This window comes from Eulemur rufifrons, chromosome 18 (assembly GCF_041146395.1).
Source record: "Eulemur rufifrons isolate Redbay chromosome 18, OSU_ERuf_1, whole genome shotgun sequence".
NCBI lineage: Eukaryota > Metazoa > Chordata > Mammalia > Primates > Lemuridae > Eulemur > Eulemur rufifrons.
In genome coordinates, this window is record NC_091000.1 from 20,725,006 (window position 1) to 20,752,280 (window position 27,275).

Here is a 27,275-nt window from a genome sequence, read left to right on the forward strand (position 1 = left end):
TTCTCATCAATAAAATGAGTAAATGTGATGTAGCGGATGATCTGAGGACCATTCTAACTCTAAAGGAGTCTTTAATCCTTCCTTTATTCAGCTTTGTGTTTTTCTTTAGTCTTAAATTTAACTTGGTCTTTAGCAATTACTTTATAATTACTGGGCCAGAATAACACTGGCTTGATTGTCTTTTACAATTTGGCTGCCAAACTAGTCATTGAGCGTACAAGCTTGATATGGCTTGCTTTTAACACTGCTATATGACTTTTATTTTGAAAATGATAGATAAGTTTTTATATAAAATACCAATTTCTTCTTTTAGGAATCAGTGCCTGTACCTGAAGAGGCATCAAATCAACTATGTCCTTCAGAAGAACCAGAACAAGAAGAACTTGATTTTTTATTTGATGAGGAGATGGAACAAATAGAAGGACGAAAAAACACATTTACTGATTGGTCTGATAATGATTCAGATTATGAAATTGATGACCAAGATTTAAACAAGATTTTGATTGTGACTCAGACACCACCTTATATGAGAAAACATCCTGGAGGAGATCGAACAGGCAACCACATGTCTCGGGCAAAAATTACATCTGAACTTGCTAAAGTTATCAATGATGGCTTATATTATTATGAACAGGATCTATGGATGGAAGAAGATGAAAACAAACACACAGTCATAAAGGTAATTGTTTTTGGCTAACTTCTTTCTGCTGATGCTTTGTTTTGATTGTATGTTGCTGCTTATCTTTAAACTTGAGACTTTATTTTATGAAATTTTGAATATAAATATGTTGTGTTTAATTTGAAAAATCCCTGGAAATATATTTGATAGTCACCACCTGAGTGAGGAACTGTTTTATTTCATGAAAATATCAGTGTAATTACAAAAAAATTAGCACTCACTAACTAAAACTCTTGCTTTTTTCAGGTGAAATTAATAAGAAGGCCCTTTTTCATATGAAGAAGTAAAAACTGAAGTTATTATGGACAGGCTTAATTTATATGCTCATTCCTTACCTGGCTATCATCCCAGCTATCTATATAAGCCAGTGGCTTTAGAGAGGACTTACTTTTGTTACTCCCTTCTGTTTCTCTCAGCTTAGTTTGTGCTGCGTGCTCTAAGGTAGTAGAAGTGGTTGTGTACAAATTATAGAAGACTAAACTGGTTGATTGTCTTTCCTTGTCCAGTCATTACTGTGGTGCTAGGGATGCTTTTTGAAACCTTGTTCCAATTCTTTCTTCTTGCATTTCACCCCAGATCCTGGTCTCTATCCCACTTGTTAAGGTAAAATATGAGAGAGCCAGAGTACTTTACTTGCTAACTATATTCCTTTGCTATGAGTTATTAAAGTTGTCAGAAAAGCCCTAAAGGTTAAATATTTGTTTGGTGGATAGAATAATGAGGGAAAGTTATATAACATTGTATGTCAAATAGGAAAGCTATCTTGGGGAGAAATAGTTACAGCTGTAGAAAGAAAAACTAGCTAGGAATTGGTTGATTAAGGGGACTGCCTGTCCATGGGCTCATATCATGAGCAAGAAGTGTGCTTTCCTTCTTGGCTTCTCATTTCTTTCTCCCTGGGATTTCCATTACTGCTTTCAGCCTCTTACCTTTTCTAGCCACTGCCTTCTTGGGGAACCTGCCTCAGGCTTTGACAGCTCATTTGTTAAGTGACTTAGAACCTGAGCAGTTCTCCACCTCTCCTACCACTATGGGAAAGAAAGTGCTTTTATAAAGCTCCTCAGTTGAAAGTCTTTCCTTGTTTAAGCATTGTTATTTTATTTGTAATACTTAGGTTCTATAAGTAATATCTATCTTAAATCCTTTTTGGAACAGATACAAATAAATTTTACTAATAATTGGTTAAAATTGTACTCTCCCCATTCTCTATCCCTCTACCCAACATTGTTTTTCACCATAGCATATATCACCATCTACTTTCTATATATTTTATTTATCTATTTCTGTTTGAGCACATGGATATAAGATCCTTGAGGACAGGGTTTTTTGTCTATTTTATTTACTGTTGTATCTCTAGAACAGTTAGTTCCTGGCACAAAGAAGTACTCAATTGATAGCAACCATTCCCAGCTAATTTTTTTCTATTTTGAGTAGAGGCAGGGTCTCACTCTTGCTCAGGCTAGTCTCCCGCCTCGGCCTTCCAGAGTGCTAGGATTACAGGCATGAGCCACCGTGCCCGGTTTCCATTAAATGTCAATCAGGGGAAAGTAAGCTTAGCTATATAACCTTAAGCCTTATGAGAATATTTGCAGATATGTCTTATTTTGGCCTGATTCTTATGTATATTCTCATCATTTAACTCATTCTCCTTGGTTCTGATTCTGAGCTCAACATGTAATTTCTAATTAGACTTGTATTTTTCCTGTGGGTCTGCTTAAGGGAGAGAAATCAGTTATTTAACATTTGTTCATTGGATGCCCAGTATATGCAAGACACTGTGCTAGGGCCTGGGCATATAGCGAAAAGATAACAAATAGTGTCTGTACAGGCCTGGAACCTACAGATAATTGACTGAACAGACATTAAGATAAACTGATAATAATTACTTAATCACAAGTTATAATAAATGTTCTAAGGGAGGACAGAATGCTATTGGATTGGGTGGTAAAGGAAGACCTCTGAGAAAGTCACAGTTGTAGTGAAATCTGAAGTGGGAGTAGGAATTAACCACACAAAAAGAAGGGAAACAGTATTCCAGGAAGAGGGAACAGGTAAGTTTCAAGGATCTGAGATGGGAAAAAATTTGGCATATTTAAGGAAATGAAAAAATGGTCTGTTTGTCTATAGTATTATATAAGAGGGTAATTATGGATGTATAGGCAGGCAGGAGTCATACAAGAATTTGTGGGCCATGTTAAATCATGTGGTGTTTATCTGAAGTTCAAATACAGTACCTTAGGGTTATACACAGGCAATGTGACATGATCTAATTTTTATTTTAAGAAGATCACTCTGGTTGCTATGGCAGAGAATGGGTTGTATAAGGACAAGAGTGGGCAGAAGTCCAATTAAGAGGCTATTCATCTAGGAGATGGATGTTGGTGGCCTAAGGCTAAATGGTGGCAGAGGAGATGCAGAAATGAGAAAACGCAGATCTGAACCCTGAGGAGTGATCATATGGGAGTTATATAGGAAAGAGGGGTGGTGGTATGGAAGCCAAAAACTGGCTCATAGAGGAGAGAATAATCAGGTGTGCCAGAAACTGGACAGGTTGAATTAGATAGGAATTAAAAGTATACTAAATTGATAGGGCAGTTTGGTGGTAATTTTTGACCTCTGCAAGTTTGGTGGATCCAGAGGCTCTCTTGAACTGGACCAAAGAGTGAGTAAAAGCTTTCTGTTTCTGGCATGTCTTTACTGCTGAAGACAAAATGGCCAGCTAATAGATGAGAAACATCTACCTAAAATCTTTGAATATATGCTGGGTAAGTTATTATCAGGATAAAACTATAGAGAAGTACTGAAATGAATACTGAAGACCATTGTGGAATTTGGGGAGTTTGAGGAGTTAAGCTTTTCAGAAGCTACCTAAAACAGGGTTAAAAGACACAAACACGGAGACCAAAGGTGGGGATTCCCATAGTAGTCTTCCCCCGCCCCCCCACTAAATTGGTACCCAAAAGCAGTACACTCTCAGTGAAAGAGAACTTAACTTGTTTCCCACCTACTTCCCTAGGGCACTACAAAGGATCTGTCCCTGGTTGTGCTAAGCAGAGTAGGGAGGAAAAAATTAAAGTAGACGTTGTATTTCTGATGAGTACAGTGAACACTATTTGGGTGATGGGCACACTTACAGCCGTGACTCAAGCATTACAAAAGCAATCCATGTAACCAAAAGCACTTGTACCCCCTTAATATTTTGAAGTAATAAAAAAACATGTACTGTTTAATAAAAATATATAGTGTTTGATGAAAAAAAAGTTATATTCATGTAACCCAAATTGACACTACTAAAGTAGCCACTAGTTGTAAATTTAAAGTGATTGTTACCTTTTAGTTTCCCAGACACCTAGCATGTGCAAATGTAGATCTTTCATGAAGACGTTCACCTGTATCCTAGACCTCAAAGTATTTACTCAAGTTATAAGAAAAGCAAGCAGCTCACATAGTTAATAATCAAAGAAATGAGAGTACCACATATATGAGCAAAAGAACAGCAGAAACATACCTTAATAGTTTATACAGTGGAATTATTAAACAGAATATGGAGTAAACTATGTTTAATATTTAATAAATATTTAATAAACTATATTTAAGGAAATAAAAATATGTGCATGTAAGAAATTCTAAAGAATAACCACAGAACTTCTGGAAGTAAAAACAATTATGATTGAAATTAATAATTCGGCCAATTGAAGGGATTAACAGCTGATTAGACACAATTAGAGAATTAGTGAATTGGAAGACTATTCACAAGAAATTGCTTAAAAATTACTACAGAGAGGCAAAGAGATAGAATATATGGGAAAGAGTATATAGAACGATATTCTACAGAGTCTTTGCTATTGTTTAGTAAGTTTCAAATCAAGTTGCATAATTTCATATCTAGTAGATTTTATTACAAAGCTTTTTATTTTTGAAATAAAAAGGTTAGCAAGATACTTGGAATATAGAGTGATAGAGAAGGTTTAAAATACACATTTGTAGTCAGAGTTCCAGAAGAAGAGAAGAGAGAGAATGAACCAGAGTCAATATTTTTTACAGGTAATAACTAGGACCTTTCTGTAACTGAGGAGAGATACTAGAGTTGAGCAGCTGGGGAATAAAAGACAAGTTACTTTCAAAGAAAGAAGGGTCACTAGACAGCTGACAGCTAACTTCCCAACAGTAACCAGATGAAGCCAATAGACAATGGAATGATAGCTTTAATGTGCCAAGGGAAAATAACTATAAGCCTATAATTGTATGCCTTGCAAAAATATCTCTCAAGTGAGAGGGTAGAATCTGAGAAATCACTACCAGCAGCACCTCATTAAAGTCTCAACGGTAGAATGAAAGTGATTTTAGATACCAGAGATATAGAAAGTACTATAGATATAGCAACTTCTTATGATATTAGTAGCTCAAGGGACAAAAGAAAAAGTAAATTGGACATTATAAAATTTTAAGATTTTGTATTTCAAAGGATACCACACAGAAAGTGAAAAGGCAGTACAGATGTTCCTCAGCTTATGGGGTCACATCCCAGTAAACCCATTGTTAAGTTGAAAGTATTGTTAAGGTGAAAAATGCATCTAATATACCTAGCCTATGAAAGGGAATAGCTTAGCCTAGCCTACCTTAAATGTACTCAGAACACGTACATTTGCCTTTACTTGGACAAAATCATCTGACACAAACCATATTTTATAATAAAGTATTGAATATCTTGCATAATTTATTGAATACTGTATTAAAAGTGAAAAACAGAATGGCTCACTGCTGCTACCCTGAATCACAAGAGAGTATTGTACTGTATGTTGTTAGCCCAGGAGAAGATCAAAATTCAAAATTTGAAGTACGGTTTCTACTGAATGCCTATTGTTTTCATACCATTGTAAAGTTGAAAAACCATAAATCAAACTATCATAAGTCAGGGACCGTTTGTACATACAACACAATACAATTTATGTGATCCAAATAAATAGTTATAAATCTAACAAAATATGTACACAGTCTATATGAGAATACCACAAAACCCCGATGAAAGAAATCAAGGAAGAACTAAATGGAGAAATATTCCATGTTCACAGATAGGAAGGCTCAGTAATGTCAATGTGTGAGTTCTTCCAAACATGATCCATAGATTCAATGGTATCTCAATCAAAATCCCAGCAAGTTATTTTGTGGGTATCTGGAGGGGCAATAAAGACAAAAGAAACACAACAAACAAAACCCACAATAGCTAACATGATATTAATAGAGAGGAACAAATTTGGAGGACTGACACTACCCAACTTCAAGACTTACTATAAAGCCACATTAGAGAGCCCAGAAGTAGACCCACGTAAGTACAGTCAACTGATCTTGGACAAAGAAACAAAGGCAATACAATAGAATAATCATAGTCTTTTTAACAGATGATGCTGGAACGAGATATCCACGTGTAAAATAACCTGGATACAGACTTAAACCCTTCACAAAAATTAACTCAGTGTATCATAGACCTAAATGTAAAATGCAAAACTACAAAATTCCTAAAAGATAACCTAGGAGAAAATCTAGGTGACCTTGGCATGACTTTCAGATTCAACACCAAAGCACAATGAAAAATAATTGATAAGCTGGACTTCATCAAAATTAAAAACTTCTGCTCTATGAGAGATACTGTCAAGAGAATGAGAAGACGAGTGAGTGGAAGAAAATATTTGCAAAGGACAAATCTGATAAAGGACTGTTATCCAAAATACACAGAAAACCCTTAAAACTCAACAGTAAGAAAACTCAATTAAAAAATTGTCAATTAAAAATTGGTCAAAATACCTGTGACACTTCACCGAAGAGGATAAGTAGGTGGCAAATAAACATATGAAAAGATGCTCAACATCGTATGTTACTAGGGAGTTGCAAGTCAAAACAACAATGAGATATCACTACACACCTATTAGGAGATCCAAAGTCCAGAACAATGACAATACCAAATGCTTGGAAGGATGTGGAGAAATAGGAACTCTTGTTCATTGCTGGTGGGAATGCAAACTGGTACAGCCACTTTGGAAGGCAGTTTGACAGTTTCTTACAGAGCTAAATATACTCTACTAAATGGTCCAGCAAATTTACTCAAATCAGTTGAAATTTATAGCCGTACAATAATCTGTACATGGATGTTTTTAGCAGCTTTATCCACGATTGCCAAAACTTGGAGGAAACCAAGATGTTTTTCAGTAGGTGAATGGATAAACAAACTGGTATGTCCAGACAGTGGCCTGTTACTCAACCCTAAAAATAAATGAGCTATCAAGCTATGAAAAGACATAGATGAAGCTTAAGTTCATATTACTGAGTAAAAGAAGCCTAGCTGAAAAGGCTACGTAATGTGATTCTAACTATGTGACGCTCTGGAAAAGGCAAAACTATGGAGACAGTAAAAAGATCAGTGATTGCCAACGGGTGGGGAGAGGGAGGGATGACTAGGCAGAGCCTAGATTTTTTGGGCAGTGAAACTATTATGTATGATACTATAGTGGTGGATGCTTGTGCCCTACATTTGTGAAAATCCATAGACTGTACAGCACCAAATGTAAACTGTGGACTTTGGGCAATAATACAGTGTAGGTTCATTGATTATAACCAATGGATCACTCTTGCAGGATGTTGATGGGGAGGTTATGCATGTATGGGGACAAAAAGGGTATATGGGAATACTCTATAGTCTGCTTAGTTTTGCTGTGAAACTAGAACCATTCTCAAAAATAAAGTTTATTTTAAAAAGAGATAATAGGTTAGGAGAAAATATTTGCAAATCATATATTCAGTTAAGGACTTGTGCTTGTAATATATAAATTACAACTCAATAAGACAACCCAATTTAAAAATGGGCAAATAATTCATATAGACGACATATCATCAAAGAAGAAATATATATGGCCAATAAGCATGTGAAAAGTTCATCATCATTAGCCATCAGGGGAATTAAAATCATAATGATACCATCTCATACCTACTAGGATGACTATAGTAAAGATATACTAACAAGTGTTGGTAAGGATGGGGAGAAAGTGGAACCCTCTTTCAGTACTGGTAGGAATGTGAAATGGACATCTGTTTTGGAGTACAGTCTGGAAGTTCTCAAATGGTTAAACATAGAGTTACTGTATGATCCAGCAATTCTACTCTTGTAACCAAGAGAAATGAAAACATGTCCACCCAAAAACTTATATGAAAATGTTCATTGTAGCATTTTAAAAATGAACTCAAATTTTCATCACCTGATGCAAGGATAAATGTGATATATCCATATAATGGAGTATTTGGTAATCAAATGAAAGTACTAATACATGATACAATATGAAAACATTATGAAGACATTAAGTGAAAGGAGCCAGTTACAAAGGACCAGATATTGTATGAGTCCATTTATATGAAATGACTGGAACAAGAAAATCCATATAGACAAAATGTAGGTTGTGGTTGCCTGGGACAGGGATTGTGGGTGAGTGGTTAGGAAGAAATGTAGAGTGACTGCTCATGGGTAGCAGGTTTCTTTTGGGGTAACAATGGTTGTAAAACATTGAATATATGAAAAACAGTTGTACACTTGAGTGAATTATACATTAATAAAGCTGTTATAGTAAACAACAGCTGGGTGCCGTGGCTTATGCCTGTAATCCCAGCACTTTGGGAGGCCAAGGTAGGGGGATTGCTTGAGGCCAGGAGTTTGAAACCATCCTGGCCAACATAGCAAGATCCTGACTCTACAAAAAACAAATTAACTGGGCGTGGTGATGTGCACCTGTAGTCCCAGCTACTTGAAAGACTAAGGTAGGAGGATTGCTTGAGTCTAGGAGTTTGACGCTACAGTGAGTTATGATTGCTCCACTGTACTCCGGCCTGGGCAACAGAGCAAGACCCTGTCTCATACATACATGCATACATACAAAAATAAAAAATAAAATGAAATAATAAAAATATAAAAAATTAATAAATATAAATAAATTCATACATGCATGCCTACAAATGGAAATATATCCTATGTTCATGGATGACTTAATATTGTTAGTATGTTAATACTACCCAAAGCGATCTACAGATTCAGTGCAATCCCTATGCAAATTCCAATGACAAATTTTTGCAGAGACAGAAAAATCTATCCTAAAATTCATGTGTAATCTCATGGGACCCTGAAGAGGCAAACCATTCTTGAAAAAGAATAAATTTGGAGGCTTCAGACTTCTTGGTTTCAAACACATTACAAAATTATGATAATCAAAACATTGTTGTATTACCATAGGATGGATGTATAGACCAATGGAATAGAATAGAAAGCCCAGAAATAAGTCCTCACGTATATTATTAAATGATTTTTGACAAGTATATCAAGGCCATTCAATGGAGAAAGGTTCTCTTCAACAAATGATGTTGGAAAAATTAGATATCTACATGTAAAAGAAGGAGATTGGAGACTTACCTTAGACCATACATGAAAATTAATTCAAACTGGATTAAAGATTCAAACATATCTTCTAAAATTATAGAACACTTAGAATAAAGCCTTAGAGAAAAGTCTTCATGACCTTGGATTTGACAGTGGTGTCCTGGATTTCACACCACAATCATGTTACAAAACAAAAATAGGCGGGTGTGGTGGCTCACGCCTGTAATCCTAGCACTCTGAGAGACCGAGGCCAGAGGATCGCTCGAGGTCAGGAGTTCGAGACCAGCCTGAGCAAGAGTGAGACCCTGTCTCTACTAAAAAAATAGAAAGAAATTAGCCGGACAACTAAAAATATATATAGAAAAAATTAGCTGGGCATGGTGGCACATGCCTGTACTCCCAGCTACTCGGGAGGCTGAGGCAGGAGGATTGCTTGAGCCCAGGAGTTTGAGGTTGCTGTGAGCTAGGCTGATGCCACGGCACTCTAGCCCGGGCCACAGAGCGAGACTCTGTCTCAAAAAAAAAAAAGTATACAAATTGGAATTCTTATATCATGTATATGATACATATATTCATAAATCATATATCTGATAAGGAGTTCACATCCTGCGTAAAGAACTCCTACAACTCAACAAAAAAATAATTTAAAAATGGACCAAGGATTTGTATAGATAATTCTCTAAAGATGATATTAATATAAAAATGGCTAAAAAGCATTCAAAAAGATGTTCAGAATCACTACCTGGTATAGAAATACAAATCAAAATCACAAGAGATTGTATCACACTCCTTAGGATGGCTACTATTAAAAACACAGAAAATGACACCTGTTGACAATGATGTGGAGAAATTGGAACCCATGTGCATTGTTGGTGGGAATGTAAAATGGTGCAATCCTTATGGGAAACAGGATGACAGTTTCTCAAAAAAATTAACGACAGAAGTACTATGTACTCAGCAATACCAATTCTAAGTATATATCCAAAAGACTTGAAAGGAGGATCAAAGAGATATTTGCATCCATGTTCATAGCAGCATTATTCACAATAACCAAAACCCAAATGTCCTTCAATGGATGAATGGATAAACAAAATGTAGTATATGCATACAACGGAATATTACTTGGCTTTAAACTTAGAAAGGATGGAAATCTTGTCACATTTTGCAAACTTGGATGAACCTTGAGGACTTTCTGTTAAGGGAAATACCCAGTCACAAAAAGACAAATGCTATATGATTCCACTTCTACATCTAACTTAAGTGATAAACTTTATAGAAACAGAAGGTAGGAAGGTGGTTGCCAGGAGCTAATGGGGGGAAATGGGAAATTGTTGTTTAATGGGTATAGAGTTTCAGTTTTGCTATATGAAAAATGTTGAAGATCTGTTTATTGCACAGCAGTGTAAATATACTTAACACTACTGAACTGCACACTTAAAAATGGTTAAAGTGGTACATTTTGTTTTTTGAACCCAATTAAAAAGAAAAATTATAAAAGAAAGCTCAACTACCTGCCCAATTGAAAAAAACAGTAACCAAAAGAAAACTTATATACATATTAATATCAGAATAGACTTACAAAGTAGACTTGGAAACAGCATTACTAGTGCTAAAGTGTGTCATGTAATAATAAAAGGTGAAGTTTATCAGAAAGGGATAGCTTAAAATTCAATGTATTTAATATCAAAATTTAAAATATATGAAAAATCGATAGAACAAATCCACAGTTACACTGAGGGATTTAATTTACTCCCTAAGTAAATAAGGCATAATCAGACAGTAAAATATAATTTCAAGGCCAGGCATGGTGGCTCACACCTGTAATCTCAGCACTTTTTAAGGCTGAGCCAGGAGGTACAAAAAGAGGCAAGCCAAAGCTGACTTATTTACTTCTTGGAGCTGCAGAGTTGTTGCTCTTTGGTCTAAAAGGTTCAACCTGTGCTTTTTCGCATCTAGCTATTCATCTTCCTTTCCAGTAGTCTGCTTGCAGTGGTGTTGTAAATCTGTACAGTATTGAGGACATAGAGATCACATGTCCATTCCAAAAATGTGCTGGCAAACCTTTACATCTTGTCACTCATATTGTTGGCTGGCCTTTGAGTTCATGAGGCCCAGAAATTGCCCAGTCCATGATCTCGCATGATTATGTCCCTCAAACTAGCAATCCTTAAATTTGAATCTGCAGAATAAGAGAGAGAAACCCAAGTTGCTTATGTAGAAACCTAAATATGCTAATGTCTTTGCCTCCAGCGTTTCCGAAAGAACCTTCAAATTTGGAATGTCTAAATCATGTCTGTCAGTCACTTAATCTCATCTTTAGGCTCATTGCATTTGCTTATGCAATATACCAGTTTTGCCCAGTATTTCTTGGAGTGTTACCAGGTGAACTTTTACTCCTTACTGGTTGTGTAAGCATCAATTCCCAGAGTTCTCCTTCTATTTACTGGTTTTTGTTTTTGTTGCTGTTTGGAGACAGAGTCTCGCTCTGTTACCCCAGGTAAAGTGCAGTGGCATCATCATAGCTCACTGCAACCTCAAACTCCTGGGCTCAAGCAATCCTCCTGCCTCAGCCTCCTGAGTAGCTGGGACTACAGGCACACCCTGCCATGCCTGGCTAATTTTTTTCTATTTTTAGTAGAGACGGGTTCTCTTGCTCAGTCTGGCCTCAAACAATCCTTCTGCCTAAGCCTCCCAGAGTACTAGGATTACAGGTGTCAGCCGCCACAGTATACTAGGCTTTGTGTTGTTTGAGAGAACAATTCTAGTTGTTTGATGATTGAGACCATCAGTAGTACATTGTTGAGAGGATGCACTGGAGGTGAGTTCTCTCTTCTGCCTTGACCCAGACAATATTCTGAAATTACTGGGGCTCTCAAGCTTTGGGAGACTTGATGGCTGTCATTCACTTTGACTTTGCTGATTACTTCACTGTCTTATGCAGCATTCCCCTCGTAAATGTAGACAGGCCCTTTCCTATATTTGTTGCAGATAGTGAAAGGAACTTCAGTTGTAGTGAAATATTTGGTATATAGTTGGAAATGGTGTACAAATTTACCAGGAGGTGGCTGGCAGACAGAAACAATAGCATCATACTGACTTATTGAGAAGAGAGTCATGTAAAGTTTCCCTTACCACCACTTGAGCTGATCCTTTTCTCCTTACTAGAGAACACTTAAGTTGAGAATTTGCCTGGCAAAGCTGGAGCCTATTCCTGACCAGGAGTAAATTTATGTGCAAGTTCCACTGATAGTGCAATTCAGGACCAAAATCTAACTTCTGTGAATCTCAGGTAGGGATTATTTTTGTCTTCTCTACCTCATAGCGTTGTAAAGAATTTTGAAAACTGTAGAAGACTGGGTATATGTGAAGAAAGAACAAAGACTACTTGGTTATGTGGGACCAGAAACAAAGATACAAATGGAGGGAAGACTAGGAATTTAATGAATATAGAAGCTTGGGCAGACTACATAGAAATTGTGCTCATCAAAGTCTGTGGAGGTTTTCCCAAGTGCTATAGTTCCAGACATTTCCATCATTACTCTTTTGGTGTTATATATTTCAAAATGCAAAACTCTTCTTTTAATTTTTTAAATAGGGTCTTGCTTTGTTGCCCAGGCTGGAGTGCAGTGGCCTGATCATAGCTCACTGAAACCTTGAACTCCTGGGCTCAAGTGATCCTCCCAAGTAGCTAGGACTACTGACATAGTATATCACCATGCCTGGCTAATTTTTTTTTACTTTCTGTAGAGACACGGAGTCTTGCTGTGTTGCCAGTCTGATCTCAAACTCCTAGCCATAAGCAATTCTCCTGCCTCAGCCTGCCAGAGTGCTGGAATTACAGATGTGCACCACTGCACCCAGCTGCAAAACTCTTTTAAACTCTTCCTCCTAATACCTTACTCTGAAGGACTTCCTCAGATCACTTTCCTTTCATGGACAACATGCGGACTCATATTAACTGTAGTCACTGTCTCTTTAGAAATGGTTTTGAACTAGACTTCTTGCTGGAGAGACAAGTGAGTCAGGAGACCTGATTTCAGGTCTTCTATTACTGTGTAAATTCTAGCTGAATCTCTTACATGAGTCAGTTTTATACTTCAAATATGGTAGCTTCGTGATAAATTGAGTCCTTGCCAGGGATTCACTCATTAACATATATTTGAATGCCACCTGTGTTCCTGGGAATGTGGTAGTGAACATGGCTGACTATTGAAAATGAAATCTCCAAATAATTCATAAGGGTGGCCTGGGTGCAGATAATTAAACTGGAAAATATAGGCAATAGATAACTATCATAATTGATCATTGAATTTAATTATGAGCCTCTTGATAACAAGGAAGAAGAAACTTGCTCAGTTTTCTCAATGAAACAATTGGGGAGAAAAGTGTGAATGAGAAGATAAGCAAAATTAGTGTAATACATTCAAATGTATATGAATGTATTGCACTCAAATATTGAAGCTTGGTATAAAGTATTAGAAATGACAGTATCTGAACATAGATAAGAAGTCAAGGCATGGGTGGGTGTGTGTGTGTGTGTGTGTGTGTATTTTAATATTTTTTAAAGAATGGAAGGTACTAGAACATTTATATGATGATGGGAATGGTCTAGTGGAAAGGAAGACTTGAAGATACAGATGCGAGTAGATAATGGGGCTAAGTTCCTGAGACTATAATAGTGACTAGGATTCAGAGCAGAACTATTTCAACCTCAGAACTATTGGCTTTTTATTTTTTTATTTTTTTTTTTTGAGACGAGGTCCCACTTTGTCGTCCAGGCTGTATTGCAGTGGTGCAATCATAGCTCACTGCAGCCTCAAACTCCTGGGCTCCAGTGATCCTCCCACCTCAGCCTCCCAGAGTGCTGGGATTACAGGCATGAGCTACTATGCCTGGCCACTATTGACATTTGAACCAGCTAATTCTTTGTCGTGGAAGCTATCCTAGACATCACAGGGTGGTTGGCATTATCCCTGGCTTCTACTCACTAGATACCAGTAGCACTCGACCCCCATCCCATGACAAAAATGTACCTAGCAGGGGTGTGGGAAAAATCAGTCTCAATTGAGAACCACTGATATGGGGGTATTGACCTTCAAAGTGACCTTGTTCTTTGCCTGGAGGGAAGAAGTAGAAGATGGGTGGGTAGATTTGTTGGTGGAAATAGGAGGAAGTTACTTCTCATGATTTAACCCTTCTCATGAAATATGGGGGAAGCTTGTGGGACTGGGGGGAGGATCTAGAGAGTGAAGAAGATAAAAGGTCATTTTTGTAGAATGAGAGGCTAAGATTGTGAGAAAAGAAATGATTCCTGGTGGGCAGTGGAAGACTAGAAGCTATTTCTTTTGGAGAAATTATATTAGAGAGGCTTTAGACCAAAGAGACCAGACATAGGAAAACGGAGGCAGGTACAAAGATTATCCTTGATTTATTTAAAAAACTTTTTAGGTTGGACGCGGTGGTTCACACCTATAACCCTAACACTCTGGGAGACCAAGGCGGGAGGATCTCTTGAGCTCAGGAGTTCGAGACCAGCCTGAGCAAGAGCGAGACTCTGTCTCTACTAAAAATAGAAAAAATTAGCTGGGCACGGTGGTGTGTGCCTATAGTCCCAGCTACTCAGGAGGCTGAGGCAGGAGGATTGCTTCACAGGAGTGCTGGGGTGCAGTGAGCTATGATTGTGCCACTGCACTCCAGCCTGTGCAACAGAATGAGGCTGTGTCTCTTAAAAAAAAAAAAAAAAGATAAAATAGTAAGTTTTATGTATGTTTTATCACAATAAAAAATATACAAAATAATAAAAAAAGGTAAGGTGACTCATACCTGTCTGTAATCCTAAAACTCTGACAGGTGGAGATGGGTGGCTCACTTGAGGTCAGGCGTTTGAGACCAGCCTGAGCAAGAGCAACACCCCGTCTACACAAAAAATAGACAAATTAGCTAGATGTGGTGGTGCATGCCTGTGGTGGTGCACTACTTGGACGGCTAATGCAGGAGGATCACTTGAGCCCAGGAGTCTGAGGTTGCAGTGAGCTTTGATGATGCCACTGCACTCTAACCAGGGCAACAGAGCGAGACTCTGCCTAAAAAAAAAAAAAAAAAAAAAGAGAGAGAAAGAAAAAGGCAAGCAGACCACTTGTGCCATAAATTGTGAAAGTGCTAAACAGATGGGGACATACTAGTTATAGGAGCTGTCTTGAAAAAGTTCCAACCTGACTAGATTTGAGACATTTGAACATCAAAATGTATAATGACAGGAATGGATAGGAATCCATTCTGGAGTCCATACTGGCACAAAAAAAGAAAATTAAAACATTAAAAAATGGGGTGGAGATGGGATGGAGAGGAAAGTTTTTTTTTTTTTAATACAAGAATGCTAACTAATTAACATAGAGGAAATAACACAAATAAAAAATCACCATCTTATTATAAGCATAACTGATTCAGGCAGAAGTCATCAGTGGAAACTAAAAAGTTGAATAAAGACTATTGGGGAACACAGTTTCAAAGTATCATTACAAAGATAACATATTGATTACAAAGGGAAAAAGTACCTTTATAATGAGTAGACACCATCATAACCAAATAACCAAAAAATCATCAATTCTGACCAAATCCTCAAGTTTGACCACATCACCAATTTTGTAACTGATACCATATGTCTCCTGAGGTGATGCACTGAAGAGGGCACGTCACCTATGTGATGTTCCTGTCAAAAATACTTAATCTGAGGCGAATAGTGAAAATATCAGGCATATTCAAACTGAGGAATGAAACTGCTGGCTTGAACTCTTCAAAAATGTCAATGTCATGAAAGGCAAAAAAAAAAAAAAAAAAAAAAAAAGGGCTGCAGGACTCTCAAATGAAGGAAGATTAAAATTCCCACCTCAGCCTCCTGAGTAGCTAGGACTATAGGCATGCACCACCACGCCCAGCTAATTTTTTCAGTTTTTATAGAGATGGAGTCTTACTATGTTGCCCAGGCTGGTCTCAAACTCCTGGCCTCAAGCAATCTTCCTGCCTCGGTCTCCCAAAAGTGCTGACATTATAGGCATGAGCCACTGAGCCTAGCCTTATTTTACAATTTTTAAGGGTTTGTGGTCTTCCCTGGTTTTATCCTTGGCCTACTTCTCTATTACTTTGATAACTTATCCAAAAATGACAGAATCTGCTCTTAGGTTTTTAATCATTTACTATATGCTAATGACTGCCTAGTGTTTTTGTGGAACTCTAGAACTATATAACAAGTAGCCTATTAAATTCTCCAATTAATTTGTCTCACATTTCATAAGCATCTCATTTATATTCTTTCTTCCATTAAAAAAAAATTAAAGCCTATTCCAAACCTGTCTCCTATTATTTTTTATTTTGTTTATATGCCCATCAACTTATCCTAACCTCCAACATACGGCTTGTCACTAGGTCCTATCTGTCCTTTCCTATCCATTCCTACTGCCGTGCATCATCTCTCCATAGGATTTTTACAGTACATTCTTGGCTCCAGTTCATTCTCTTTCTAGCTTTACTCTTGTCAGAGTAGTCTTTCCTCTTTTCCTTCTTATTTCCTGTTTCCTTCTTAGCAAATGAGGGAATTCACTACAAGTCTAAGAAGCCATTCTTGATTTCAGACAAGGCTTTGCATAAGGTGTCAAAGAATGATTTTGCTTTTCTTCACCCCTATCTTTGATCTGCTTTCTTCTGCATTAGCTTCATTTTTGGTCATACTTTCTCCATGTGGCAGCAGTGATAGCCACCAACAGTTTCAGGCTTATGTTATTTTCAAAGTAAGTGATTCCAAGGGAAAGAATGTCATCTCTCATCTTTCTAAAATATAAATCTGATTATTTCCATATTTTTCTTAATACTATTTAGTGGTTCCTAACCCCCCTCAGGATAAAGTTCAAATTCTTTGGCAGACAAGAATTTGGCACTTATATGTCTTCATTGTACTACTGCTCTCAGCTTTAAAATTCATATCCATAAATACCAAGTTGCATATGCTATTTCCTCTGCCTGCAGTATCTTTTCATATTGTTTACTTGCCAGGCTCCTTTTTATCCTTTAGATAGCAAAATCCAGTTCACATATTACTCTTACAGGAAATAACTTTGATGGTTTTTTCACTCATCCACCCCAGAGAAATCAGTCTCCTATTCTATTTTTAACCTGGTACATACCTATTTTCAGCTCATACTGAATTATAATTAATTTGTATACAAATTTTCATATCCACGTGATTATTAAATCTCTTCGATCCCTTCTTGAACAAGGCAAGGTATAAATTTATATTTAAAAAGAACAATAAGGGTGGGGCATGGTGGCTCACACCTGTAATCCTAGCACTTTGGGAGGCCGAGGTGAGAGGATTGCTTCAGGCCAGGAGTTCAAGACCAGCCTGAGCAAGAGGAGACACCGTCTCTACAAAAAGTAGAAAAATTTAGCCAGGCGTGATGGCATGCTTCTGTAGTCCCAGCTACTGGGGAGGCTGAGGCAGGAGGATGGCTTCAGCCCATGAGTTTGAGGTTGCAGTGAGCTATGATGACACCACTGCACTCTAGGCCAGGAGACAAAGTGAGACCCTGTCTCAAAAATAAAAAAAAAAAAAAGGTAAACAATTTATGGAATTGTACATTTAAAATAGGTGAATTTTGTGATATGTAAATTAAATACATAAATCTCTCAATAAACCTGTATAAAAATGAAGGTAAAATAAAGATATCAGATAAATGAAAACTGAGAAAACTTATTGTCCACAGATCTGCTTTAAAGAAAATACTAAAGGGAGTTTTTCAGGCACAGGGAAATGATTCCAAAAAGAAGCTTGGAGATGAAGAAAGGAAGAGCAATGGGAAGGGTAAATATTTGTGTAGATTTAGACAAATATTGACACTAAACAAGTTGGTGTAACTGTCGATAACCAAAGTAGATTTTTAAGGCAAAAAGAATTATTTGAGATATAAAGATGCTTAAACTCAATTCTCTGCTGAAAAGAAAAGAATATAAAAAAATAAAAAGATACAAAGATGGGCAATTTATAGTCATAACAAGTTTCATTACCCCAAAAGATATAGTGTCCTAAATTTGTATGCATCTTAATAATGCAGCTTCAAAATACCTAAGGCAAAAATTGACAGCCAAATAGACACATTGTCATAATCACAGTGGGAGATTTTAACACACCTTTCTTAGGAAGAAAGGTGCAAGATGGAGCAAGCAGACCCAAAAAATCAGGATATAGAAAACAAGAGTACCATTTAGAAACTTGACTTAATTGATATAAGTAAAACATTGCACCCAACATATGTAGAATACACATTCTTTTTAAGTGCCCTTTAACCTTTATTTCATACCATACACAAAAAGTCAATTCTAAATGGATTATGGATCTAAATGTGAAAGACAACATAATAAAACTTGTAGAAGATAGTATCTCCATGATCTTTGAGTAGGGAAGATTAATTATTAAATAGGAAATAACACAATGAAGGAAATGATTGATAAATTGCACTGTGTTAAAATGAAGAACTTCTTTTCATCAAGACACCATAAGAGAATAAAAAGGCAAGTTAAAAAGTATAAGAAGATATTTACAACAGTTTATAAAGCACTCTTACAAATCAGTAGGAGAAAGACAAACCTATAGAAAAATAAGCAATAGAATTGAATAGTCACCTGAAAAAGAAGTTATCCAAATCAAGTGATCTTCCAGCATTAGCCTCCTGAGTAGCTAGGACTACAACCATGCCTGGCTAATTATTACATTTTTCTGTAGAGATGGGGTCTCCCATTGTTGCCCAGGGTGGTCTTAAACTCCTGGCCTCAAGCAGTCCTCTCAGCTTTGCCTCCCAAAGTGCTGGAATTACAGGTATGAGCCACCACACCTGCACAGAGCAACAGATATATGAAAGGTTTTCAGCCTTATTGGTAATAAGAGTAATACAAATTAAAACCACAATGAGATCTAACACATAAACCTACCAGAATGACTACAATTTTAAAAGTTTTTGAATTTTTATTTTGAGATAATTATAGATTCACAGGAAGTTACAAAAATAGTACAGAGGAGTCCTGTGTACCTTTCACCCAGTTCCTTTCAAAGGTTAAATCTTATATAACTCTAGCGCAATACAAAAACCAGGAAATAGACATTTCTTACCACAAATGTGTGTGATAAGAAATGTGTGTAGGCCGGTGTGGTGGCTCTCGCCTGTAATCCTAGCACTCTCGGAGGCCGAGGCGGGTGGATCATTTGAGCTCAGGAGTTCGAGACCAGCCTGAGCAAGAGCGAGACCCCGTCTTTACTAAAAATAGAAAGAAATTAGCTGAACAACTAAAAATATGTAGAAAAAATTAGCTGGGCATGGTGGCGCATGCCTGTAATCCCAGCCACTGGGGAGGTTGAGGCAGAAGGATTGCTTGAGCCCAGGAGTTTGAGGTTGCTGTGAGCTAGACTGACGCCACGGCACTCTAGCCTGGGCAACAGAGTGAGACTCTGTCTCAAAAAAAAGAAATGTGTATAGTTCTATGCCATTTTTATCATGTGTGGATTCACCACAATCAAGATACCAAACTTTGTATCACCACAAAGATCTCCCTGTGCTACTCCTTTAGAGTCACATCCTTGCTTCCACTATCCCTAAACCCCAGCAACCACTAATCTGTTCTTCATCTCTATAATTTTGTCATTTTAAGAATATTATATGAATGGAATCATACAGCATGTGACCTTTTGAGGTTGGTATATTTTCATCATCATGTCCTTGAGATCCATCCAGGATGTTGTGGTATCTATAGTTTGGTCTTTTTCAAAATGGCTAAAAAACATTTTTTAATAGACCTTATTTTTTAGAACAGTTTTAGATTCACAGCAAAATTGAGCAGAAGATAGATTTTCCGTATATCCTCTTCCCCCACACATGCATAGCCTCCCTCATTGTCAACATCTTTCCACCACGGTGGTACATTTGTTACATTTGATGAACCTAGCTAGACACATCATTATCACTCAGTTCACAGTTTACATTAGTAGTTCATTCTTGATCAAAATGGCTTTTAAAGGACTGACAATACCAAGTGTTGGTGAGGATGTAGAGCAATAGGAACTTTAATATATGCTAATGGAGATGTAAGTAAGGTACCACCACTGTGAAAAAATGTTTGGCATTTTCTACTAAACGTTAAATAGAAGCATACTGCCTGATTCAGTAATTCCATTCCTGAGTAAATACTCCACAAAAATTTGTGTCCCTGTTCACCAAAACATATTTATAGAAATTTCTATGTAATACCTATAATATGGAAAGGATCCAAATGCTCATTAACAGTAGAATGGATTTTTAAAAATTGCGGTGTATCCATATGCTAGAATAGAGTGGGGTAGGCAAACATTTTTTGTAAAGGGCTATATAGTAAATGTTTTAATCTTCCTGGGCCATATGTTGTCTGTGGCAACTATTTAACTCTGCTGTTGTAGCAAGGAAGCAGCCATAGGTTATAGTACCTTTCTCCAGCTTCCTTCGTTATGTAAACAAGTAGGTGTGGTTGTGTTCCAATAAAACCCTTTATAAAAATAGACTTTGGCCTGGGGACTGTAGTTTGCTATAGAACCATAAATGATAGTTATACACAGAGATGAATCTCACAAACATAATTTTGAATGATAGAAGCCATATACTATGATTCCATTTTTATAAAGTTCAGAAATAGGCAAAACATCTATGGTATTGAAATCAGCATATTGGTTATTTTGGGAGAAAGACAGGAGGTCTTGATTGGAAGGGCCATGAAAGGAGCTTCTAAGGGTGCTGATAATCTGTTTACCTGATGGTGCTTACTCAAGTCCATTCACTTTTGATTACTCATTGAGATGTATACTTAAGATCTGTGCACTGCTCTAGTGTGTGTGTATGTATGTTATACTTTAATGAATTAGTTATAAAAAATAAAAACATACACTATTTGTGTTCCCATCAAGGTAGCATTGTGTAGTTCATCTCTGGCATATGGTAAACATATAATTATTTATTGAATTGGTAGTTGCTAATAGCAGGCTCTGTGGCAAGGCAGGGTGTAAGGGACAGTGAGGAATGAATAATGATTCTGATTCAGCTTGAAGAGCTTATTGAAGACTTTTGAGAAAGAAATTTTGGTATGTAGGCAGGAGGTGAAGTAATTGTTTAAGCTACTTTAATGTAAAGAGGATAGGACATAGTTTAAAAGGCAAACAGGATCTAATAAGTAGTGTGAGCTGACAAGTAACTATTCATGTTTGAAGACAAAAGGAAAAGATTGTTTGGTTAGCTTTTAAGAGCAAGCCGCTACAGCTATTGTGTAATGATGATATTTAATTTGCTTCCATCTGACAAATACTTTTATTATGTTTTTTACCTGCCTAAACTCTCTTTGGATGTTGCCCTGTAAAGAGGCATATAACCATCAGCACCACGTGGTATAGATGTGATACAGGGTTTATTGGGGAAAACTTACAAGAAATACTAGAGTGTAAGTAGTCCCTCAAATTCTTGTTTTTTATTCCACAGCTTTGGCCAGGCATAGAGGGTCTTTATGCACCATGGTCAAATGAACTTCCAATAGAGAGTGGCCTCCACCTCTGTAATGCTCTCTGTATTTGTAGGGCAGGGCAGGGGACGTCTAAGTGACTATGTAACAATAGTTAGAAAGGAGGAGCCTCCAGAACCCCAGAGGTGGTGATAGGCCTATTATTCTTTTAAGTTAACAGCTGAAACCTACTGAGCCTCCTTGTTGCTGAGCTTCTAAAAGGGTTTGGAAATGACCCTCCGGGGCCATCCAGATTTATCTTTCATCACATATATTGCATTACTATAAAATGAAGTGAAAATTTGACCCAGTTTTAAAGGTCTTTTTGTGCCTTTCTCCAACTTCCTTATCAGGTTTTTTTGCCACTGGTTCTACGCAAATTTTCTCATTCACTTAATTACTTTCTAATAAGCATATTGCTTTTTCCAAGTTTCTCATCTTTGCTCACATTACCTAATCTAGAATGCTTTTTCCTTTTCTCTAAATGCTTATCCTTCAAGAGCAGCTCTTGTCTCATCTCTTCTATGATGCCTCTCTGATGATTTCAATTCTTATAACAAATATCACTTTTTATATACTGCCTAATATTATTAGTTTTTATGTGTACATTTCTTCCTTTCCATCTAACTTATAAATTTCTTAAGGATAGCAACCATGTATTAGATTACTTTATCACTTCTATAATACTCTGGTGGCCTTGTAAGTAACTGCTCAACAAATAATGATATATGTGTATGCCCTTATAATGTTTTTTATTTTTTAAATATTCATAATATTTTAGGGTTTTCTATGCCTCTTTTAGACTCTGAATATTGATTGTTATTAAATATAATGCTGGATTATTGGAACATCTTTTTTACTCTGCTGCAGTTAATCCCTGTTTTTTAAAAAAGCTCATTTTTTTGCAGTTGATATCAATTACTGTCTGTTGGTTACTCTATTAGCCAGTTTAGTAATTAGATTCCTTCATTCTACTTCAGCAAGAAGTTGAGAACTTTAAGAAGCTAAATCTCATTAGTAAAGAGCAATTTGAAAACCTAACACCTGAACTTCCTTTTGAGCCAAACCAAGAAGTTCCTGTAGCACCTTCACAGTCCAGGCAAGGTATGTAAACCTGCTTTGTGTAACTGTCTGAATAGTATTAAAGCAGTACTAAAGTGTTTTAAAAGATTGCGGGGTTTTTTTTCTTTATTTGTGGAAAAACATTAGGCATCTGGTAAAATACTAGAATTTCAAAATTCAACTTTTATTTATCCTTTGGTGAACTTCAAACATTTTGGAGACTTGAAAATATAGATCATAAATTTGGTGAGATAGCCTTACAGTAAATGTACAAAGTTTGAATCCCACTTTGCTCTTACTTTGCCTGAATAGGCAGGTAATCACAAAGTTGATCTAGGAGTCTTCTATTATAACACCAGATTGTGCTCAAAACCAGACGTTCACTTAGAAATAGGCAGAATTGATTGGTTTTTTATGTATCTAATGTGATTTTGAGATGCTGGGAATGTTTTCCTCAAAATAAAAATTTTCACTGACTTGCTTATCCTTACAATGTACCACTAGAGTCATTGTTTTGGTTTAAGGCCTTAGCTCGTGTGAGAATGTAAATATATTAGGAAATTCATAAATTGAATCTGATGTTTTCAGAGAAGTATAACTGATTTTGTTTTAGTCTTTTCTGAAGGCAGTTTTTAAAAAATACTTTAAAAAACGTCACACATATACAAAGATAGAGTGAATTGTTTAATGAAACCCCCATATTCCTGGTACCTACCTTTAACACTCAATCATCTCATACCTAATTTTGTTTTGTCTCAACCCTAGTCATTCCTTCTACCTCTGGATCATTTTGAAGCAAGCTCCCAATTATATTATTCATATTTTTTCATCCCTATATATTTCTGTGTCTTTAAAAAGATAAGAGCTAGCTCTTTTAACATATAAATAACACTATCATTATCAAATCTAAAATTAACAGTAATTCCTTAATACTAAAAGTCTAGTGTTCAAATTTCCTTATTCACTTTTTTTTAAGTTTTTTCAAATAGATTGCAGTAGATTGATATGTCTCTTTTAGTCTATAGGCTCCCACTATTTTTTTCGTTATAATGTATTATTTCTTGCAGTTTATTGAAGAAACTGGGTTGTTTGTCCTGTGGAGTTTCTCACATTCTATCCGCTGATTGCACCCCCGTGATTTCATTTAACCTATTTTCTAGTCCTGAATTTTCTATAACTGTTAGTTTGATACAGAGGCTTGATTAGATTGAGACTCAAATTCCTGCAAGAATATGTCATATGTAGTATTGAATACTTTTGCCAGGAGACAGAGAGTACTCTATTGTCTCTTTTTGTAATGTTTGCAGTCATTGATGATCATTGAGTAAAGTTTTTATTTCACTAGGGCTTGCAAAATGGTGATAATTTCTATTTTTATCATTACTTCTTACTTCAATAGGTAGAATACTTCCATGAAGAGAACTTTCCTTAATTGACTCTTTGTTTATTCTGAGATAGATTTCTTACAGAAAAGGGAATAAATGCTAAATTCTTTCCCTTTGTTTATAAGTTTTCAAAGTAATTGGCTGGTTCCCTGACATCCTTCACTGGTGACCACTGAAGTTCTTTTGTTTGTTTTGTTTTAAAATTAGCATTGTGAACTTATAAATATATTAGATGGGTTTCACTCTGTTGTAGTTATTATTATTGATACTTGTGCCAGTTTTCAGTTTATTGACTTTTAACTTCAAATCCATCTTTCATTTCCTTGCTCTGTAATGATGGAGGTGGACTGTTAACTCTCACATTTTGCCAGCTGACACAATGCTGAGCTTTGTTAACACCAGATTTGCTACTGAGTTGATTATTGTTTCTAGGCCTTTTTGATTGAGAGAGCTAGGAAATTTTTTAAAGACAAAAATATATTATATATTCATGTTGATACTTTCTATGTATCATGTATTTAATATTATAGGTTTTAATTTTAACTTGTTTGATTTTATAGTTGTGTTACTTTTTACTTATATATAAATTATTTTTCTACCTAACCACAGTAACATAATTATTTATTTGCTAATCCAATGACATAATAGTTTCAGAATAATAACAATAAATAATACTTTAAATAATGAAGGTTACTTCTTTTAAAGTTCTTTAAACTTTTAAAAACTTTATATTTTTACACTTTCTTTAAAGTTCTTAGGGTGTCCCACTAAGGATGTTCAGTCAAATTACTGGCTTTTTTGTCTTGTTAAATTTGAGTACTTTAAAATTGAGAATTAATGTTCCTTAGCACATCATACAGAAAATAAAAGTGACAAATTAGGAGATGAATTTGACATTGCATGAAATTAACAAAGAATTAGCATTATAGAAATCTAAAACCTTAGAAATCAATATGAAAAATGGCAAATATTAATAGAAAAAGTAGTATACAAAATATGAAGAGCAGTGTCACTTTGAGGAAAACCAAATAGACAATAAACAAGAAAAGATGCTATCTTTGCTGAGATTTGCAATTAAAATCACAATGAACTGCCATATTATGGCCCAGCAGTTTCACTTCAAGAGATACTCTTGCAAATGTTTACCAAGAGAACATTTATAGCAGCCTTGTTAATAATAGAAAAAAGCAGATGAAAACTAAGAAGTGCCCATTTATGATAGAATATGTTAATATTATAAGGTGTGTTATATTCATACATAGGAAATATATGCAGTAGTGGAAAATGAAAGAACTAAAGCTACATGTTACAGAATGAGTTAATCTAAAAATATAGGATGTATAAAATAAGCTAGACACAAAGAAGTTCATTCAATGTAATATCATTACATAAAGTGTAAAATTCATGGATACATACATAGCGCATAGAAGCCATAAAGAAAAGTAAGGGAAATTATTAGTATAAAAATTCAGTATGGTGGTTTACTCCGGAGAGAATGAGAAAATCCTATCTGGAAGGTCTGCGCATGTGTTTGCTAGCATCTGAAATCTATGTATTAGTCCAGTTGGTGGTGGGTATGTGTGTATCACCTCTATTTTTAAATGTAAGTAAACATTTATTAATCTTGCTTTGTGTGCTGTAATCTTCAGCTTTTAAAAATATGAACAGAAAAAAGAAAAAATTAAAATAGAAATTGATCCAATATATTATTATGACAAGAAATATTGAATAGATTAACATTCAGATTAAAAGACAATTTTAGATTGGGTCTTAAAAAATTCACTCTGCTATTTGTATGTCATAGTATACAGAAAGATTGAAAGGTAAAGGATGGGAAATTGTATAAAAGAATTATCCTAGTAAAAAGTTGGTATTACTATACAAAATGGAATTTAAGGTATAAACAAGATGTTTACTTTCACTGTCTTAAATATCTGTCTTCCTGTTTATCCCCTATACTTTCTCCAGACTGGCCTCTGCCCTTCAAGTTCCAAATCAGCTTTAGATAGTGCCACCAGAGATCTCCATGTTGAAGAGGGGTCAAATCCATCCTTATCTTACTTGACATCAGCATTAGATCAAATTAATCACTGTGTCCTGAAACACATTCTTCTTCCTGGTCACTTATTCACTCAATTCTCCTTCTGCCTTATGGAGTCTCATTTGCTAGTTCTTCACCATTTTCCTAATCTCTAAAATTTGGATGCTTTAGGGCTTCAGTCATCAAATTTCTTCTCTTATCTTCAGTAACTCCTCAGGTAACATCATCAAATCCCATGGGTTTTATTTTTTTTTATTTTTATTTTTCTTGAGACAGAAATTCAGTTACCCAGATTGGAGTACAGTGGCCTGATCATAGCTCACTGCAGCCTTGAACTTCTGGGCTCAAGCGATTATCCTGTTTTAGCCTCCCAAGTACCTGGGACTACAGGTGTGCACCACTATGTCCGGCTAATTTTTAAATTTTTTATAGAGACAGGGTCTCACTACGTTGCCTAGGCTAGTCTTGAACTCCTACGCTCAAGCAATCCTCCCACCTCAGCCTCCTAACGTGCTGGGATTATAGGCATCACAGCACCTGGTTCTCATGGGTTTTAAGTAGCGTCATTGTACTAGTGAGTGTTAAATTAATATGTACAGACCAGACTTTCACCCTGTATTCCAGACAGATATTCAATTGTGTATACAGCAGTTCCACCTGGATATTTTATAATCATATCGAACTTCATATGTCCAAAATCCAAGTTCTGAATTCCTGCCCCTACCCAAGGACTTGTTTTCCCAGACTTCCACATCTCTGTAAATATTATCTCTATCTTTCTAGTTGCACAGGTCAGAAAATCTTGGTGTCATTTTTGATCACTTTGTTTTTCCATCTCCATATCTTATTTATTGGCAAATTATATCTATTACCCTTTAAAATATATTCAGAATCTAACCTCTTTTCACCATCTCCATTTCTGTCACCCTGCAAAAGTCACCATCATTTTCCCATTGGTTAATTATAATAAACTCCTATCTTCCTCCTTTCATTCTGACCATCCAACAAGGATTCAGAATTACAATTTTTATATCTCTTTAAAAATTATATATATTTAAGGTATACAACTTGATGCTTTGATATACATAGTGAAATAGTTATGATAGTCCACTCAATTAACATATCCATCATCTCACA

The 27,275-nt window shown here is 36.0% G+C and overlaps 1 protein-coding gene across 3 annotated transcripts in view; it reads left to right on the plus strand.

The window, feature by feature from the left end:
• LARP1B (La ribonucleoprotein 1B) overlaps positions 1-27,275 on the plus strand; it is a 103,869-nt gene that overhangs the window by 42,701 nt on the left and 33,893 nt on the right. For all 3 annotated transcript variants that reach the window (XM_069493550.1, XM_069493552.1, XM_069493555.1), the window contains 2 exons: positions 314-679; positions 22,631-22,754. In XM_069493550.1, the coding sequence (XP_069349651.1) occupies positions 314-679; positions 22,631-22,754 (490 nt within the window). The remainder of the gene's footprint in view (positions 1-313; positions 680-22,630; positions 22,755-27,275) is intronic.